Source organism: Ranitomeya variabilis, chromosome 8 (assembly GCF_051348905.1).
Source record: "Ranitomeya variabilis isolate aRanVar5 chromosome 8, aRanVar5.hap1, whole genome shotgun sequence".
In the NCBI taxonomy this organism is placed as follows: domain Eukaryota; kingdom Metazoa; phylum Chordata; class Amphibia; order Anura; family Dendrobatidae; genus Ranitomeya; species Ranitomeya variabilis.
The window spans coordinates 154,868,142-154,884,925 of record NC_135239.1 but is presented as its reverse complement, the minus strand read 5'-3'; the positions used below and the strand labels follow the sequence as shown (position 1 = coordinate 154,884,925).

The 16,784-nt window shown below is 43.4% G+C and overlaps 1 protein-coding gene across 2 annotated transcripts in view; it reads left to right on the top strand.

The window, feature by feature from the left end:
* MEI1 (meiotic double-stranded break formation protein 1) overlaps window positions 1–16,784 on the top strand; it is a 1,359,645-nt gene that overhangs the window by 1,245,011 nt on the left and 97,850 nt on the right. For both annotated transcript variants that reach the window (XM_077277434.1, XM_077277433.1), the window contains one exon: window positions 14,090–14,265. In XM_077277434.1, coding sequence (XP_077133549.1) covers window positions 14,090–14,265 — 176 coding nt within the window. The remainder of the gene's footprint in view (window positions 1–14,089; window positions 14,266–16,784) is intronic.

The following is a 16,784-nucleotide window of genomic DNA, read 5'->3' as shown; positions in this document are numbered from 1 at the left end:
CACTGGAAGTAGCAGGGGAGTGTTTCCTACGATGCCCTAGACACCACGCGCCAGCCGGAGATCTAACTACCCCTATCAGAGGAATATACAGGCCTGCCTTACCTCCAGAGATGAACCCCAAAAGGAGATAGCAGCCCCCCACAGATATTGACGGTGAGTCAAGAGGAAAAGACATACGTAGGATGAACAGCAGATTTAGCACAGTGAGGTCCGCTTACTAGATAGCAGAAGTACAGGAAAGAGTCACTTCACGGTCAACTTCAAAACACTACTCAAAAACACCATCCTGAAATTACTTTAAAACTCCAGTGACAACTCATGCCACTGGAGTGGCAATTTCAGTCCACGAGAGCTTCCAGCTACAGAGAGTCACATTGCAAATAGCTGGACAAAAATAGCATTAACTAGAAACAAAATTCAACTTAGCTGAACAGGATCTTGAGGCAGGAGAATGCAACAGAATGCTACTGATACATTGTTGGCCGGCATCGGACCAGCAGCCAAGCAGCCTTAAATAGGAAACTCCCCTAATGGGAGTCAACAGGTGATCAAGGATAGAAGAAGGCAAATAAGTGGCACTACCATAAAACACCACCGGGGGAGCCCACAAACAGAATTCACAACAGTACCCCCCCCTTAAGGAGGGGGCACCGAACCCTCACCAGAACCACCAGGGCGATCTGGATGAGCACTATGAAATGCACGAACCAAATCAGGAGCATGAACATCAGATGCTGTCACCCAAGAATTATCCTCCTGACCATAGCCTTTCCACTTAACCAGATACTGAAGTTTCCGTCTGGAAACACGGGAGTCCAAGATCTTTTCCACCACATACTCCAACTCACCCTCAACCAGCACAGGAGCAGGAGGATCAGCAGACGGAACAACCGGCACCTCATACCTCCGCAACAATGACCGATGAAAAACATTATGAATAGTAAAAGATGCTGGGAGGTCCAAACGAAAGGACACAGGATTGAGAACCTCCAGAATCCTATAAGGGCCGATAAACCGAGGCTTAAACTTAGGAGACGAGACCTTCATAGGAACAAATCGAGAAGACAACCAAACCAGGTCCCCAACACAAAGACGAGGACCGACACGCCGATGACGATTAGTGAACTGTTGAGTCTTCTCCTGGGACAACTTCAGATTGTCCACAACCTGTCCCCAAATCTGATGCATTCTATCAACCACAGCATCTACTCCAGGACAATCCGAAGACTCCAATTGACCGGACGAAAAGCGAGGGTGAAACCCTGAATTACAAAAAAATGGAGAAACCAAAGTGGCAGAACTGGCCCGATTGTTAAGGGCAAACTCTGCCAATGGCAAAAAATCAAGCCAATCGTCCTGATCAGCGGACACAAAACACCTCAAGTAAGTCTCCAAGGTCTGATTAGTACGCTCAGTCTGGCCATTAGTCTGAGGATGGAATGCAGACGAAAAAGACAAGTCGATGCCCATCCTGGCACAGAACGCCCGCCAAAATCTAGACACAAACTGAGTACCCCTGTCAGACACTATATTCTCAGGAATACCATGCAAACGCACAACATTCTGAAAAAATAGAGGGACCAGCTCAGAGGAGGAGGGCAATTTGGGCAAAGGTACCAAGTGAACCATCTTGGAAAAACGGTCACACACCACCCAGATGACGGACATCCTACGAGAAACAGGAAGGTCAGAAATAAAGTCCATAGAGATGTGCGTCCAAGGCCTCTTAGGAATAGGCAAGGGCAACAACAACCCGCTGGCCCGGGAACAGCAGGGCTTAGCCCGAGCACAAACATCACAAGACTGCACAAAAATACGTACATCTCGAGACAAGGAAGGCCACCAGAAGGACCTAGACACCAGATCCCTGGTGCCAAAAATTCCAGGATGACCTGCCAACGCGGAAGAGTGAACCTCCGAAATAACTCTACTGGTCCAGTCATCAGGGACAAACAGTCTACCAGGCGGACAGCGATCAGGCCTATCCACCTGAAACTCCTGCAAAGAGCGCCGCAGGTCTGGGGAGACAGCTGACAATATCACCCCATCCTTCAGGATGCCAGTAGGTTCGGAATCACCAGGCGAGTCAGGCTCAAAACTCCTAGAGAGGGCATCCACCCTCACATTCTTAGACCCAGGCAGATATGATACCACAAAGTTAAATCGAGAGAAAAACAACGACCAGCGCGCCTGTCTAGGATTCAGACGCCTGGCTGACTCAAGATAAATTAGATTTTTGTGGTCAGTCAAGACCACCACCTGGTGTCTAGCACCCTCAAGCCAATGACGCCACTCCTCAAATGCCCACTTCATGGCCAAGAGCTCCCGATTTCCAACATCATAATTTTGCTCAGCGGGCGAAAACTTTCGAGAGAAAAACGCACATGGTCTCATCACTGAGCAGTCAGGACCTTTCTGCGACAAAACTGCAACTGCTCCGATCTCGGAAGCATCTACTTCAACCTGGAACGGGAGCGAACCATCAGGCTGGCGCAACACAGGAGCAGAAGAAAAGCGGCGCTTAAGCTCCCGAAAGGCCTCCACAGCCGCAGAGGACCAATTAGCAACATCAGCACCCTTCTTGGTCAAATCAGTCAAAGGTTTAGCAATGGCAGAAAAACCCGCTATGAATCGGCGATAGAAATTAGCAAATCCCAAGAATTTCTGAAGACTCTTTAGAGAAGTGGGTTGAATCCAATCACAAATAGCCTGAACCTTAACAGGGTCCATCTCCATAGATGAAGGGGAAAAAATATATCCCAAAAAGGAAATTCTCTGAACCCCAAAAATACACTTTGAGCCCTTCACAAATAGAGAATTAGCTCGTAAAACCTGAAAAACTCTCCTGACCTGATGAACATGAGATTCCCAGTCCTCCGAAAAAATCAAAATATCATCCAAATACACAATCATAAATTTATCCAGATATTCACGGAAAATATCGTGCATAAAGGACTGAAAAACGGAAGGGGCATTCGCGAGAACGAAAGGCATTACCAAATACTCAAAATGGCCTTCAGGCGTATTAAATGCGGTCTTCCACTCATCCCCCTGCTTAATCCGCACCAAATTATACGCACCACGTAGATCGATCTTAGTGAACCACTTCGCCCCCTTTATGCGAGCAAAAAGATCAGTCAGTAAAGGTAACGGGTACTGGTATTTAACTGTAATCTTATTCAGAAGTCGATAGTCGATACAAGGTCTCAATGAACCATCCTTTTTACCCACAAAGAAAAACCCTGCCCCCAGTGGAGACAAAGAGGGGCGAATATGACCCTTTTCCAAAGATTCTCTGATATACTCCCGCATAGCAGTATGTTCAGGTACAGACAAGTTAAACAAGCGACCCTTAGGAAATTTACTACCGGGAATCAACTCAATAGCGCAGTCACACTCTCTGTGAGGGGGGAGAGAATCAGTTTTAGGCTCCTGAAAGACATCATAAAAATCTGACAGAAATGCTGGGATCTCAGAGGGAGTAGATGAAGAAATGGGAACCAAAGGTGCATCCCCATGAATCCCCCGACATCCCCAGCTCAGCACAGACATTGATCTCCAGTCCAAGACTGGATTATGAATTTGTAACCATGGTAATCCAAGTACTAATACGTCATGTAGATTATATAACACAAGGAAACGAATAATCTCCTGATGGTCTGGGGAAAGATGCATAGTCACTTGTGTCCAATATTGTGGTTTATTGCTAGCCAAAGGTGTAGAATCAATACCCTTTAAGGGAATAGAAACCTCCAGAGGCTCTAAATCAAACCCACAACGCTTGGCAAAGGACCAATCCATGAGACTCAGAGCAGCGCCAGAATCCACATAAGCATTCACAGTAACAGATGATAAAGTACAAATCAATGTCACGGACAAAAGAAATTTAGACTGCAAGGTACCCATAGAAAAAGATTTATCAACCTTTTTATCAACCTTCTTTATGCGTTTAGAGCATGCTGATATAACATGAGCTGGATCTCCGCAATAGAAGCACAACCCATTTTTGCGCCTGTAATTCTGTCGTTCGCCTCTAGACAATACACTATCGCATTGCATATGCTCTGGTGCCTTTTCAGAGGTCACCGCCAAATGATGCACAGGTTTTTGCTCAGAAGATACCGCCATATGGTGCACAGGTTTTTGCTCAAAAGATACCGCCATATGGTGCACAGATTTTTGCTCAGAAGATACCGCCATATGGTGCACAGATTTGCGCTCCCGTAAACGCCGATCAATCTGGATAGCCAATTTCATGGCATCATTCAGACCTGTAGGCACAGGGAACCCCACCATGACATCCTTCACGGCATCAGAGAGACCTTCTCTGAAATTAGCTGCTAGAGCGCACTCATTCCATTTAGTAAGCACCGACCATTTACGAAATTTTTGGCAGTATATCTCAGCTTCATCTTGCCCTTGGGAAAGAGCTATCAAGGCTTTCTCAGCCAAAATCTCTAAATTAGGTTCTTCATAAAGCAACCCCAAAGCCAGAAAAAACGCATCTACATTTAATAACGCAGGATCCCCTGGCGACAATGCAAATGCCCAACTTTGTGGGTCACCCCGCAATAGAGAAATAACAATTTTAACCTGTTGCGCAGGATCACCAGCAGAGTGAGATTTCAGAGACAAAAACAATTTACAATTCTCTCTGAAATTCAAAAAACGGGATCTGTCTCCGGTAAAAAATTCAGGCATAGGGATCTTAGGTTCAGACATTGGAGCACGTATAACAAAATCTTGTAAGTTCTGGACCTTTGTAGCCAGGTTATTCAGACCTGCAACCAAACTCTGTGGATCCATGATTCAAACAGGTGTAACCAAAGCCATTCAGAGATTAAGAGGAGAGGAAAAAAAAAAAAAGGCTGAAGACTGCAGTTTAAGCAAGGAGTACAAATAAGCACTAAGGTGCACTTTCCAAACACAGAAGGAAAAAAAAACCTTTTCATATCCTTTCCTGCTTTAGTGCATAGTTTTAACACATTTGGCCGGCCAAACTGTTATGATTTTCCCAATGGCAGGGAAATCAAAATAACAACGGACTAGCTCTCGGGTGATGGAAACTAAAGTGACCGTGACCTGAACCTGACACAACACTGGAAGTAGCCGGGGAGTGTTTCCTACGATGCCCTAGACACCACGCGCCAGCCGGAGATCTAACTACCCCTATCAGAGGAATATACAGGCCTGCCTTACCTCCAGAGATGAACCCCAAAAGGAGATAGCAGCCCCCCACAGATATTGACGGTGAGTCAAGAGGAAAAGACATACGTAGGATGAACAGCAGATTTAGCACAGTGAGGTCCGCTTACTAGATAGCAGAAGTACAGGAAAGAGTCACTTCACGGTCAACTTCAAAACACTACTCAAAAACACCATCCTGAAATTACTTTAAAACTCCAGTGACAACTCATGCCACTGGAGTGGCAATTTCAGTCCACGAGAGCTTCCAGCTACAGAGAGTCACATTGCAAATAGCTGGACAAAAATAGCATTAACTAGAAACAAAATTCAACTTAGCTGAACAGGATCTTGAGGCAGGAGAATGCAACAGAATGCTACTGATACATTGTTGGCCGGCATCGGACCAGCAGCCAAGCAGCCTTAAATAGGAAACTCCCCTAATGGGAGTCAACAGGTGATCAAGGATAGAAGAAGGCAAATAAGTGGCACTACCATAAAACACCACCGGGGGAGCCCACAAACAGAATTCACAACACTAACCCTAACTTTAGCCCCAACCCTAACTTTAGCCCCAACCCTAACCCTAGCCCCAACCCTAACCCTAACCCTAGAACTAACCCTAACCCTAGCCCTAGCCCTAACCCTAACCCTAGCCCTAGTCCTAACCCTAGCCCTAACCCTAATGGGAAAATGGAAATAAATACATTTTTTTAATTTTTTAATTTTTCGTAACTAAGGGGGTGATGAAGAGGGGTTTGATTTACTATTTATAGCGCGTTTTTTTGATTGGCAGCCGTCACACACTAAAAGACGCTTTTTATTGCAAAAATTGCTTTTTGCGTTACCACATTTTGAGTGCTAGAATTTCTCCATATTTTGGTCCACAGAGTCATGGGAGGTCTTGTTTTTTGCGGGACGAGTTGACGTTTTTATTGGTAACATTTTTGGGCATGTGACCTTTTTATCTCTTTTTATTCCGATTTTTGTGAGGCAGAATAACCAAAAACCAGCTATTCATGAATTTCTTTTGGGGGGGGCGTTTATACCGTTCTGCGTTTGGTAAAATGGATAAAGCAGTTTTATTCTTCGGGTCAGTATGATTACAGCGATACCTCATTTATATTTTTTTTATGTTTTGCCGCTTTTATACGATAAAAACTATTTCATAGAAAAAATAATTATTTTTGCATCGCTTTATTCTGAGGACCATAACTTTTTTATTTTTTCGCTGATGACGCTGTATGGTGGCTCGTTTTTTGCAGGACAAGATGACATTTTCAGTGGTACCATGGTTATTTATTTCTGTCTTTTTGATCGCGTGTTATTTCACTTTTTGTTCGGCGGTATGATAATAAAGCGTTGTTTTTTGCCTTTTTTTTTTTTACGGTGTTCACTAAAGGGGTTAACTAGTGGGACAGTTTTACAGGTCGGGTCGTTACGGACGCGGCGATACTAAATATGTGTACTTTTATTGTTTTTTTTTATTTAGCTAAAGGAATGTATTTATTGGAACAATATATATATTTTTTTATTATTTGTTTAGGAATTTTATTTTTTTTCTTACACATGTATTATTATTATTTTTTTTTTACATTTTTACTTTGCCCCGGGGGGGGGGCATCACAGTAAAGTGACAGATCGCCGATCTGACACTTTGCTGTGCACTGCGTCAGATCGGCGATCTGACGTGCACATCACCAGGCTTCCCAGCGCCTGCTCTGAGCAGGCGCTGTGAAGCCACCTCCCTGCAGGACCCGGATGCAGCCCCATGGCCATTTTGGATCCGGGGCTTGCAGGGAGGTGACGCTCGGTACAGGGTGAGCACATCGCCTTGTACCGATCGTCTCAGGGAAGCACGCAGGGAGCCCCCTCCCTGCGCGATGCTTCCCTGTACCGCCGGAACACTGCGATCATGTTTGATCGCAGTGTGCTGGGGGTTAATGTGCCGGGTGCGGTCCGTGACTGCTCCTGGCACATAGTGCCGGATGTCAGCTGCGATAGTCAGCTGACACCCGGCCGCGATCGGCCGCGCTCCCCCCGTGAGCGCGGCTGATCGCGCTGGACGTACTATTCCATCCTTGGGAAGTAGGGCCCACCCCACATGGACAGAATAGTACGTCTAATGGCAGAAAGGGGTTAAACAGTGGAAACCCCCAACAAGTGAACCCATTTTGGAAACTAAAACCCTATAGGAACTTAACTAGAGGTGTGGTGAGAACCTTGAACCCACAGGTGCTTTACAGAATTTGATATCGTTGAGCCATGAAAATGAAAAAAAATACTTTTTCCCCCACAAAAGTTGCTTCAGCCCCAATTTTTTTCATTTTCTCAAGGGTAATAAGAGAAAATGGACCATACAATTTGTTGTGCAAATTGTCTTGAGTACACATATACCCCACATGTGGTGAAAATCTACTGTTTGGGCACAACTGAAGGGAAGGAGAGCCAAATAAATTCTGGAGCACAATTTTGGTTTGATCAGATTGCGAATGCTCCTGACATGGCATGGAAACGTCACATCTTGAGTAATTCATCTAGTGGTGTAGTGAGCATTTTTAACTTTCAAGTGATTTACAAAATTGTATAAGATTGGGCTAAATCAATGGAAAATTACATTTTTTTTCTACTAAAATTTTTCTTTGGCCTCAATTTTCAAAAAGGGTTAACAGAAGAAAATGAGCCTTAAAATATGTTACACAATTTCTCCTGAGTGCGCTAATAACTCATATGTGGCTGATGACTGCTTTAGAGGCACTGTGCAAAGCTTTAACCCCTTCACCCCTGGAGCTTTTTTCGTTTTTTCATTTTCGTTTTTCTCTCCCCTTATTTCTAGAGTCATTACTTTTTTATTTTTCCATCAATATGGCCATGTGAGGGCTTATTTTTTGCGGGACAAGTTGTACCTTTGAACGATACCATTGGTTTTACCATGTCATGTAAGAGAAAATGGGAAAAAAATTCCAAGTGCGATGAAATTGCAAAAAAAGTGCAATCTCACACTTGTTTTTTGTTTGGCTTTTTTGCTAGGTTCACTGAATGCTAAAACTAACCTGCCATTATGATTCTACAGTTCATTACGAGTACATAGACAACAAACATGTCTAGGTTGTCTTTTATCTAAATGGTAAAAAAAATTCCAAAGTTTGCTAAAAAAAAACCAAATTGCGCAATTTTACGATAACGGTAGCGTCTCCAATTTTCGTGATCTGGGGTCAGGTGAGGGCTTATTACCATTTTGGTGCAGATATGTTCTTTTGATCGCCCGTTATTGCATTTTAATGCAATGTTGCGGCGACCAATAAAACGTAATTTTGGCATTTTGATTTTTTTTCTTGCTACGCCATTTAGCGATCAGGTTAATCCTTTGTTTTTATTGATAGATCTGGTGATTATGAACGCGGTGATACCAAATATGTGTAGGTTTGATTTTTTTTATTGTTTTATTTTGATTGGGGCGAAAGGGGGTGATTTGAACTTTTATATATATATATATATTTTTTTTTATATTTTTAAACACTTTTTTTTATTTTGGCATGCTTCAATAGCCTCCATAGCACAGATCACCTCTATGTAGCAGAAATGCAGGGTTGCTTTGAACGCCGACCACAGGGTGGTGCTCAAAGCAATTGGTCATCAACAACCATAGAGGTCTCAAGGAGACCTCTGGTTGTTATGGCAACGCACCGATTACCCCCGATCATGTGATGGGGGTCAGCGGTGCGAGCACATCCGGCCGCGCGGCCGGGAGCGCTAGTTAAATGCCGCTGTCAGCGTTTGACAGCGGCATTTAACTAGTTAATGGGCACGGGCGGATCGCGATTCCACACGCGCTCATTGCGTGCACATGTCAGCTGTACAAAACAGCTGACATGTCACGGCTTTGAGGTGGGCTCACCGCCGGAGCCCACCTCAAAGCGGGGGTTCTGCCAGCTGACGTACTATTCCGTCAGCTGGCAGAAAGGGGTTAAAGGGAAGGATCGCCACATTGAAATTAACATTTTGCTGGAATGATTTGAGGGTGTCATGCTACATTGGCAGAACCCCTGAGGGTCCAGAACAGCAGAATCATTTGACAAACTACATCTCTCAATTAATTCATCTAGGGGTGCAGTGATCACCTTGACACCACACGGGTGTCACAGAACCTTACACCAATGAGCGGTGTAGGAAAAACAATTATAATTTTACCACAAAAATTTTGTTTTAGCCACAGATTTTATATTTTCATACAGGAAATGGGTAAAAATGACACCAAAATTTGTTACACAATTTCTGTTGAACATGGCAATACTCCATATGTGGCTGTACTGTACTGCTTAGCCACACAGCGAAGCTCGGGAAGGAAAGAGTGCTATGAAACTCTTGGAGAACAAATTATCGTAAAACAGCTTATGGGCTCCAAATACCGAGTCCCTAAGTGCCAGAAGAGCAGATTTCCTCCTCAAATGACACCATTTTGGAAATTACACCCCTCTGGGAATTTATCTACAGGTGTAGTGACGATTTTGACTCCATGGGTGTTTACCAAAGACAAGCAGCAGTGAATATTGCTGAATGAAAATTGCAAATCTGTCTGTGTAGTGCCTGTAAATTATAGTGCTCAGTACTCATAGAAACCAGTATGTTGTAGTGACCAGTACCTTATAGTGACCAGTACATTGTGCCCAGCTCGTGCTTCTGGAGACATGCACCCAAAAGTTAGGCGGGTTCTCATCACTACAGAAATGCTACACATGTAATTTAGGTACATTGTGGGGCTAATAAGGGATGGGGCATTTGGGTACAAAATTTGCTGAATTACTTTTGGAGGGTTATGGAGCCATTTCACTTTTCCAGAGCCTTTGCACTGCTAGTAATCTGGAAGCCCCTATATTTCCTTTAACAGATAATGGACCTGAGTGGGCACCTGTTGGGAACATTTTACATAACATTTGGGATCACATTTATCCGGCAATCTACACTGAGCACTTACATTGGGGTTTTCATCCAAATCTCTGAGTGACGTGATTCAGATGAAACCCCTGAGGGATCCATTCACTATAAAAAACAAAAAACAATTCCTGAATTGCTGATTTTTGTTCATTCTGACTCTCAAAAATTGAAATAAAAATCGATCAAAAAACGTTATGCGACCACAAATGGTACCAATAAAAAAATGTAAACTTGTCTCTCAAAAAACAGACCTTCAAATGACTGTCAGCAAAAATTTATAAAAATTATAGCTTTCGAAATATGGAGATGCAAAAAGTTTGTTTAGCAAAAAAGCATCCTTTAGTGTGTGTCAGCAGCCAAACATAAAAATGATATAAATCAGGTATCGCTGTAATTGACACCGACCCGAGAAATAAAGTCCTTTAATCATTTATACTGCAAGAGGAGCTGCATAAAAAATAAATAAAATCAATTCTTTACCTGCTACTGATTTGCTCATTCTGTCTCCCAAAGATTGCAGTAAAGCTTGGCTCACATTTATCCTGTGCTCTACGCTAAGTGCTTGCACAGTGCTTACACCAGGATTTCTGTGTAAATCTATGAAATACATGATTCAGACGGAACCCCTGGTGGAAGGTTCCCTATATTGAGGCAGATGGAGGCTCTGTGTATGCCATGTCACCTGTGATCTGGCAGTGTCTGTCTTTTTAAGTGCAATCCGACCACAATCTGCCACAATTTTGTGCACTTCTGAAAAGGACAACACTGAATGGATTCCTCAGGGGTTTCATCTGAATCACGTCACTCAGAGATTTAGATGGGAAATCGCAATATAAGTGCTCAGCGTAGAGCGCTGAATTAATGTGATTCTAAATGTTATGTAAAATGTTCACAATAAAAGCTTCAACTCAATCTACAAAAAAAGCAAGTCCCCACTTAGGTCCGTCATCTGTTAACGGAAATATAGGGTTCTTCCACGTTACTGGTAGCACAAATGCTCTGGAAAAGCGAAATGGCTCCTCACACCTTAAAAGAAATTCAGCAAATTCTGCGCTCCCAAATCCAAATGTCCCCCTCTCTTCTGAGCCCCGTGTGTGTAAGCCACATCTAGCACCCACGTTTGGCATTTCTGTAGCAAAGAGCCTGCCTAATTTAGGGGTGCGTGTCTACAGAAGCATGAGTTGGACATAATGTACTGGTCACTATAAGGTACTGGTCATTTCAGCATACTAGTCACTACAACATACTGGTCACGACTCACTACAATGGCAGTTTGCAATTTTCACTCAGCAACATCCACTGCTGCTTGTTTCTGGAAAACACCAATCGCGTCAAAATCATCACTACACCTGTAGATAAATTCCCAAACGGGTATAATTTCCACTTGAGGGGGGATTCTGCTTTACTAGCACTTAGGGGCTCTGTATATGGAGTCCACAAACTATTCCAGGAAAATCTGCCCTCAAGGAGTAAAAAAGCGCTTTGTGCCTCTCGAGTCTATCCGTTTGACTAAGCAGTACTGCACAGGCACATTTGCGGTGTTTCTACATTCAGCAGAAATTGTGGGATAAATTTTGGTGACATTTTTACCCATTTCCAGTTAAGAAAATGTAAAATTTTGAGCTAACACAATTTTGGTGGTAAGAATGTAAATTATTTTTTCTTCACTGCCCAATAGTATTAAATTCAGTGACACACCTTTGGAGTCAATATGATCACTGCACCCCTAGATGAATTCATTGAGATGTTTAGTTTGTAAAATGGGGTCACTTACAGGGTTTTTTGCTGTTCTGCACCTCAGGGGATCTGCCAATGTTACATGGTACTCTCAAACCAGTGCAGTAAAATCAGCACTGTAATATGGCGCTCCTTCCCTGAGCTGTACACTGTGCCTCAAAAGTAGTTTTTGACCACATATAGGGTAATCTGTGAAAACAGGAGAAATTGCATAACAAATTTTGGGGTACATTTTCTCCTATTGCCCTTGTCAAAATGCCAAATTTTGGGCTTAAAAAAGATTTTTTGTGGGAAAAATGTGATTTTCTTTTTTCCCACAGCTCAACGTTATAAACTGGGGATTAAAGGTGCTCCCTGTACATCTAGATAAGTTCCCTGAGCAGTATAGTTTCCAAAATCGTGTCACTTACGGGGGGTTTACACTGTTTAGGCACATCAGGGAATCTTCAAAAGCAACATTGTGTCCTCTAATTATTCCAGCAAATTTTACATTCAAAAAGTCAAATGGCACTCCTTCCCTTCCAAGCCCTGCCATGCGCCCAGTGTTTTTTCCACATATATCGGGCATTGGCATGCTCAGAAGAAATTTCTCAACAAACTGTATGGTGCAATTTCTCCTGTTACCCTATGAAAATGCAAAGTTTGAAGATAAAAAAAATTTTGTGGAAAAATTTAGATTTTTTTTATTTTCATGGCTTAACGTTATAAACTTCTGTGAAGCACTTGGGATTTCAAGGTGCTCAATATATCTTGGTACCGTGTTAGCCAGTAGATAGAAAAATATTTAGAATTGAGAGTCCTCAGTGGTTGATACCTTTTAATGGCTAACTGAAAAGATGGTAACAAATTGCAAGCTTTCGAGACTACATACGTCTCTTCATCAGGCAAAAACTAAAACAAATTCTGAAGAATCACATATTTATGCACAACATAGTATAGAAAAAAAAAAAAAAGAGGGGAAAAAAACCATGGATAAGCCAGGTGACATGAAGCAGAATTAAGGTGCTCAATACACATTTACATATGTTCCCTGAGAGGTCTAGTTTCCAAAATGTTGTCACTTGTGTTTTTATTTCACTGTTTAGGCACATCAGGGGCTCTCCAAATGCGACATAGTGTCCGCTAACTATGCCAGCGAATTTTACTTTCAAAAGGTCAAATGGCGCTCCTTCCCTTCTGAGTCCTGCCGTGCACCCAAACAATGGTTTTCCCTAAAATATGAGGTACAGGAATGTTCAGGAGAAATTGCACAACAAATTGTATGGCCCATTTTCTCCCGTTACCCATGTGAAAGTGAAAAAATTGGGTGTAAAGGAAAATGTTTCTGATAAAAAGTTAAATGTTTATTTTTTCCTTCCACATTCCATTAATTCTTGTGAAGCACCTGAAGGGTTAATAAACTTCTTGAATTTGGTTTTGAGCACCTTGAAGGGTGCAGTTTATAGAATGGTCCAACTTTTGGGGTATTTTCTGTCATATATGCCCCTCAAAGTCACTTCAAATGTTTTGTGGTCCCTAAAAAATAATTTTGTAAATGTTGTAAACATGAGAAATCGCTGATCAACTTTTAACCCTTCTAACTTCCTAACAAAAAAATGTGGTTTCAAAAATTGTGCTGATGTAAAGTAGACATGTGGGAAATGTTATTTATTAACTTTTTTGAGTGACATGACTCTTTGATTTAAGGGCATAAAAACTTAAAGTTTGAAAATTGCAAAATTTTCTAAATTTTCTCCAAATTTCCGATTTTTTCACAAATAAATGTAAGTCATATCAAAGAAATGTTACCACTATCATGAACTACAGTATGTCACCAAAAACATTTTCAGAATCAGTGGGATCCATTGAAGCGTTCCAGACTTATGACCTCATAAATTGACACTGGTCAGAATTGAAAAAATTGGCCTGGTCAGGAAAGTGAAAACCGGCTTCGGGGTGAAAGGGCTAAAAACAAAAATGTGGGTATGAAATTTCTATAAATCCCATCCAATTGGCTGGAACTGTAAGGCGCTGCGTATTTTTGCTCAAAAAATCATTGTGGGAACTTAGCTTAATAATAATCCTGCCTTATCTGTTCAACTCAGAAGTGGTCTTTAACCTTCAATGTTTTATTCCTTTTTTAATACACATAAATGGGATAGAGAAGCAGAGCTCAAAATACAGCTGTGAACAGAGCCTTACTGAGAAATATTTTAACAATGCTAATTACCAGACATTACATAATGTTTTTCAGTTAGTATTCTTCAGCATTTTAAAGCACTACTTGGACAGAAATTTTCTTCACCTTTTATTAACCTATTGAAAGAACAAAGAAATCATCAATTGCCAGATTCCCAAGGTGATATTTGGCCCTTGACATATCAAAGCACACTTTATCTGGTGGCAGCTTTGCAGAACCTCTTGGTGCAGGTAATATAATTTATTATGCATTAGCATTGCATTGTCAAGTGTCAGACATGTCAGTAAACAACAACAAAAAAGTATGTTCACATTTTCTGCAGCATTAGCATAGGTGAAAAAACGCTGCAAAAACGCATAAAAAAATAAACTGTGTGCACACAGCCTAAAAAATAAATAAATAATACATCAAATAGATTTCAAGTTATCAACTGGATATGTTTTAAAATATTTATTTAAGATTTTTACCTTCCTGTGAATAGAAGCATGAGTTTTACTTGCTTGAATATCAAAGCTGTTTTTTTAAAGTAATAAATACAGAAGTTATAATCCATATTAAATAATTCAATAGTTTGTAATTAGAGAAACTTGCATTGTGCTACTTTTTTGTATTCCCTTTCAGAAAATTAAGAATAAATTGTCCACTAGGCATTACCCATTTCCTTTGTCAAAGAGTGGCCTCAAAAGATTAGCAAATCAGTTTGATTAGAATCAAATTTGAGCGAATTTTGATAAAATTCACAGATCTGGTCATTGCAGTAATGTCGTTCTTCCACCAGGGGGAGTGATGTTACGTCTGAAGGCAATAAAGGAGATCTCCCTGCCAGGTATCACAAACCATACACCACACTTCACACTCCAGTCCACCAGGGGGAGCCTTGCTCCTATCTACTAGGGCACTCCTCACAATTAGGTAAAACTGGTGGGCTGGATAGAAAGTTAGTCAGATGCTGACTGGGCTTCTCCCAGGCAGTTCCTGTCACGCAGACAGGGGGAGAGGAGGACCATCATAGCTGCAGACACAAAGGTCCCTGACAGGCGTGGGATCCTGTCAGAGGCCTAGATCGAAGGCCACGGAGCTGCGCCTGCCCCACATGCGGCAGCATCCTAAGGAAGGACACAAAAGAGAATTGTATTGTAGCGGGTGAGAAACAAAGTCATAGCACAAGGAGAGGAATCCAGAAGGAGTTCTGCCCTGCAAAAGGCTGCCTCCTTCTGAGGCGCAGAATCCGGTAGCTGGAAAACCGAGGGAACAATCGTCTCCAAGCCTTGCCTTGCTTCAGAGACCGGCAGGACAGTTAATTCCACGTTAGCTGCCCGACCATATATCCAGGAGGCACGGTGGCAACTTGTGGGGGCTGAGGCGTCGTAGGGTCCCTGTAAAAAGCCTCAGGCCACCAGTCATACGGGTTTGTCCTACATTATCCCTTTAAAGACCTGTCCCTTATTTTACAACGGACGTTCCCCTAGGGCCACAGACCGGGTCAGCACTGTGACATCCCCACCGAGAACCGACGGACCCGGTACCGAGTACCCCATTGCCCTACTGGGGGGCGCTCCAACTTTGGCGTCACGAACAGGATCTACTTAAGCCTGAAAATCGGGTCATGTGCGCATAAGAACTGTGCCAGAACTGTAGTTGAACTGTGATTTGCTTAAAGACTGTGTACTGCCATTTGCCACCAAAATTCCAGCCAAAACCGCCGCCATTACAGCGCCACGAGGAGCGCAGAAGAAGAAGGGCGTGCCAATATGGGAGGAGACTACCAAAGTGGCGCCAAGAGTGACGACCGCCCCCTCCGACTGTGGCTGCAGGATGACGACGTGCCCAGCACCCAGGGAGGTCAGCCCCCTGATTTGCAACGGCGGGAACCGGAGGGAGAAGCAGCTCCACCCCCAGAAAATGGAGGAGCAGCGTGCGTGTGTGGCCGCAGAGAACCGGTAGTCAAGATGCCGGAGGGAGGTGAGCAGAGCCCGGAGCGTGGGATGGAGCAGGAGGACTCTCCCAGCCAGCACCTGCAAGAACTGCACTCTTCACCGACGATGAATCCAGACCTCCTGTGGAAAGAAGAGGAAGAAAGCACCTGTCAGCTCGTGCGCCAGGAGCTGGAAGCTGTGGCCGGGTGGAAGAAGACCTTTATCGGGAGCCTCATCAGACATCTGTTGGCAGCGGAGGCAGAGCAGACCAGCACCGGAGGGACTGCATGTGAAGCAGGTATGAAAAACGACCCAGCTCCTGCAACTGCTCCTGCCCAGCTACTGGCCCCACTGCAGTGACCAATCTTACTGCAACCCCACAGACTAACGGATTTTAGGCCTCTTTCACACTAGCGTCATGCACTGCATGTCGCTATGCGTCATTTTGTAGAAAAAACGCATCCTGCAAAAGTGCTAGCAGGATGCGTTTTTTCTCCATAGACTTGCATTAGCGACGCAGTGCGACGCATTGCCACATGTCGCAACCGTCGTGAGACGGTTGCGTTGTGTTGCGTCGGACCGTCGCCACCAAAAAATGTTACATGTAACGTTTTTTGGTGCGTCGTGACCATCTTTTCCGACCGCGCATGCACGGCCGGAACTCCACCCCCGCCTCCCCGCACATCACAATGGGGCAGCGGATGTGTTGCAAAAATGCATCCGCTGCCACCGTTGTGCGGCGCTTTCACAGTTTGCGTCGGTGCGCCGCAACGTCGCATTGCGACGTGCAGTGCACGACGCTAGTGTGAAAGTAGCCTTATTTGGCACCTTGT